At 43.1% G+C, this 2,473-nt stretch overlaps 1 protein-coding gene across 1 annotated transcript in view; it reads right to left on the bottom strand.

The window, feature by feature from the left end:
* Positions 1-419: 419 nt before the first annotated feature.
* LOC105553245 (ankyrin repeat domain-containing protein 40-like) overlaps positions 420-2,473 on the bottom strand; it is a 7,606-nt gene continuing 5,552 nt past the window's right edge. The window contains exon 4 of the mRNA XM_011999237.1: positions 420-883. Within this exon, the coding sequence (XP_011854627.1) occupies positions 740-883 (144 nt within the window). The 3' untranslated portion in view covers positions 420-739. The remainder of the gene's footprint in view (positions 884-2,473) is intronic.

Here is a 2,473-nt window from a genome sequence, read left to right as displayed (position 1 = left end):
CTGTCTCAAAAAAAAAAAAAAAAAAAAAAAAAAAAGGAACACTAATAGAACTTGTGTTGCCAAGTGGGTCCTGGCTTTCCCAGCACCATCAGCTCACCCTGCCCATGTGGGTTCACATGAAGAGACCCTGGCCATTTGTCCTGACTGAATCTCATAAAGGACACCTATACTCATCAGGATTGGGGCACAACTCTACAAAATAAACTGCCCTTGTTGTAAATATACCTTGCGATGTTTTTTATAGCTGTTTGTCAAAACCCTGAACTTAACTCTTCTCCTAGCCCAGAGAAATTGGAGATGAGGAAACATAATTGTTTCTCACAGTTCAAACATGAAGTTAGGCAAATTGGTATATGCATCCAGACTTCATTATTTATGAAATAATGATTTCAGTTTTTTATTCCTAGGATCGATTATTCATTTATTTATTTATTTATTTCAAAAGAGTCTTGCTCTGTTGCCAGGCTGGAGTGCAGTGGTGCAGTCTCAGCTCACTGCAACCTCTGCCTCCCGGGTTCAGGCGATTCTCCTGCCTCAGCTTCCCATGTAGCTGGGACTACAGGTGTGTGCCACCACACCTAGCTAATTTTTGTATTTTTTTTAGTAGAGACGGGGTTTCACTATATTGTTGGCCAGGCTGGTCTAGAACTCCTGACCTCAGGTGATCTGCCCACCTTGGCTTCCTAAAGTGCTGAGATTACAGGCATGAGCCACCACGCCCGGCCATTCCTGGGATTATTTAATAAGTCATTTTTGCAGCTTTGCTATTATAGCAGGGCCTTTCTGTCAGAGATGGTATATATTCTGTCAATCCGGAGCTTCCATTTTTCATTAAAATGAGTTCCACTTCCTGAGAGTCCTGCAGTCTTCGAATGTCGTTATCCTTAATGTGGAAAAGAAATTATATCATACTTAATAAATTTGAATGTAATAGAAAGACTTAATATTAATATTATTCAGCATCTTGGGTTCTGAACCCATATTTTTTTTTTCTTTTGAGATGGAGTCTTGCTCTTGTCACCCAGGCTGGAGTGCAATGATGCAATCTCGGCTCACTGCAACCTCTGCCTCCTGGGTTCGAGTGATTCTCCTGCCTCACTTGCTCACTGCAACCTCAGCCTCCTGAGTAGCTGGGATTCAGACACACGCCATCATGCCCAGCTAATTTTTGTATTTTTAGTAGGGAGGTTTCACCATGTTGGCCAGGCTGATCTTGAACTCCTGATTTCAGGTGATCTGCCCACCTTGGCCTCCCAAAATGCTGGGATTACAGGTGTGAGCCACTGCGCCCGGTCCCTATAAGACAGTTCTGGTGTTTTGGTTTTTTTGTTTTTTGTTTTTGAGACAGGGTCTTGCTCTGTCACCCAGCCTGAAGTGTAGTGGCACAGTCACAGCTCATTGCAGCTCCAACCTCCTGGGCTCAAGCAGTCCTTCCACTTCCACTGCAGCCTCCCAAGTCTACCACACCCAGCTAATTTTTGTATTCTTTTTGTAGAGACAGGGTTTCACCATGTTGCCCAGGCTGGTCTCAAATTCCTGAGCTCAAGCAATCCACCCACCTCAGCCTCCCAAAGTGATGGGATTACAAGCAGGAGACACCACACCCAGCAGATTTTTATTGTTAAGGTATCTGGAAGGCATGATCATCCCTTGACATGTTTATAAGGAATATACACTATCAGCCAAGACGCCAGTAAGAATTGCCAAAGGCACAGCAGCTCACCACCTGTTATCCCAGTACTTAGGAGGGTGAGACCAGGGGTTTGAGAACAGACTGGGCAATATAGCAAGACCCATTTCTAAAAAAAAAAAAAAAAAATTAACAGAGCGTGGTTGTGTGTCCCGGTAGTACCAGCTACTCTGGAGGCTAAGATGGGAGGATCACTTGAGCCGAGGATTTCGAGGCTGCAGTGAGCTATGATCATGCCATTGCGTTCCATTGTGGGTGGCAGAGTGAGACCCTGTTTCAAAAAAATAAAAAACAAAAAAATTGCCAAAGGAATTTTGAAAGCTTTAAAGAAAAATTTTCAAAGAAATAAGATTTCCTTTCCAAAATTAAAAATTAAGATCTGTATTTTGAATCTGGGAAATATATAAAAATGCAAAACAATTTTTGTTTGCTAATATTTCAAATGCTTAGCAAACCCACGCTTTGCTAAGCAAACAAGGACGGGTTTGTGTTTTCTTTCCTGAGGACTATGTCATTTTATGTTAACCAGTCAGTTTTGCAGAGATCGGTAGGGCCAAAAGCACTGAACTAAAGTCTTAAATTGGGGAGTCACTTGTCATTCAGAGGTTTGGTTTTTTTTGAGACAGAGTCTAGCTCTGTCACCAGGCTGGAGTGCAGTGGTGCTATCTCAGCTCATTCACCGCAACCTCCGCCTCCTGGGTTCAAGCAATTCTCCTGCCTCAGCCTCCTGAGTAGCTGTGATTACAGGCACCCGCTGCCATGCCCAGCTAATTTTTGTACTTT

The sequence above is a fragment of the Mandrillus leucophaeus genome, unplaced genomic scaffold (assembly GCF_000951045.1).
Source record: "Mandrillus leucophaeus isolate KB7577 unplaced genomic scaffold, Mleu.le_1.0 Scaffold59, whole genome shotgun sequence".
Taxonomy (NCBI): Eukaryota; Metazoa; Chordata; class Mammalia; order Primates; family Cercopithecidae; genus Mandrillus; species Mandrillus leucophaeus.
The sequence above is the reverse complement of the archived record's forward strand: the minus strand, read 5'-3'. Positions and strand labels throughout refer to the sequence as shown.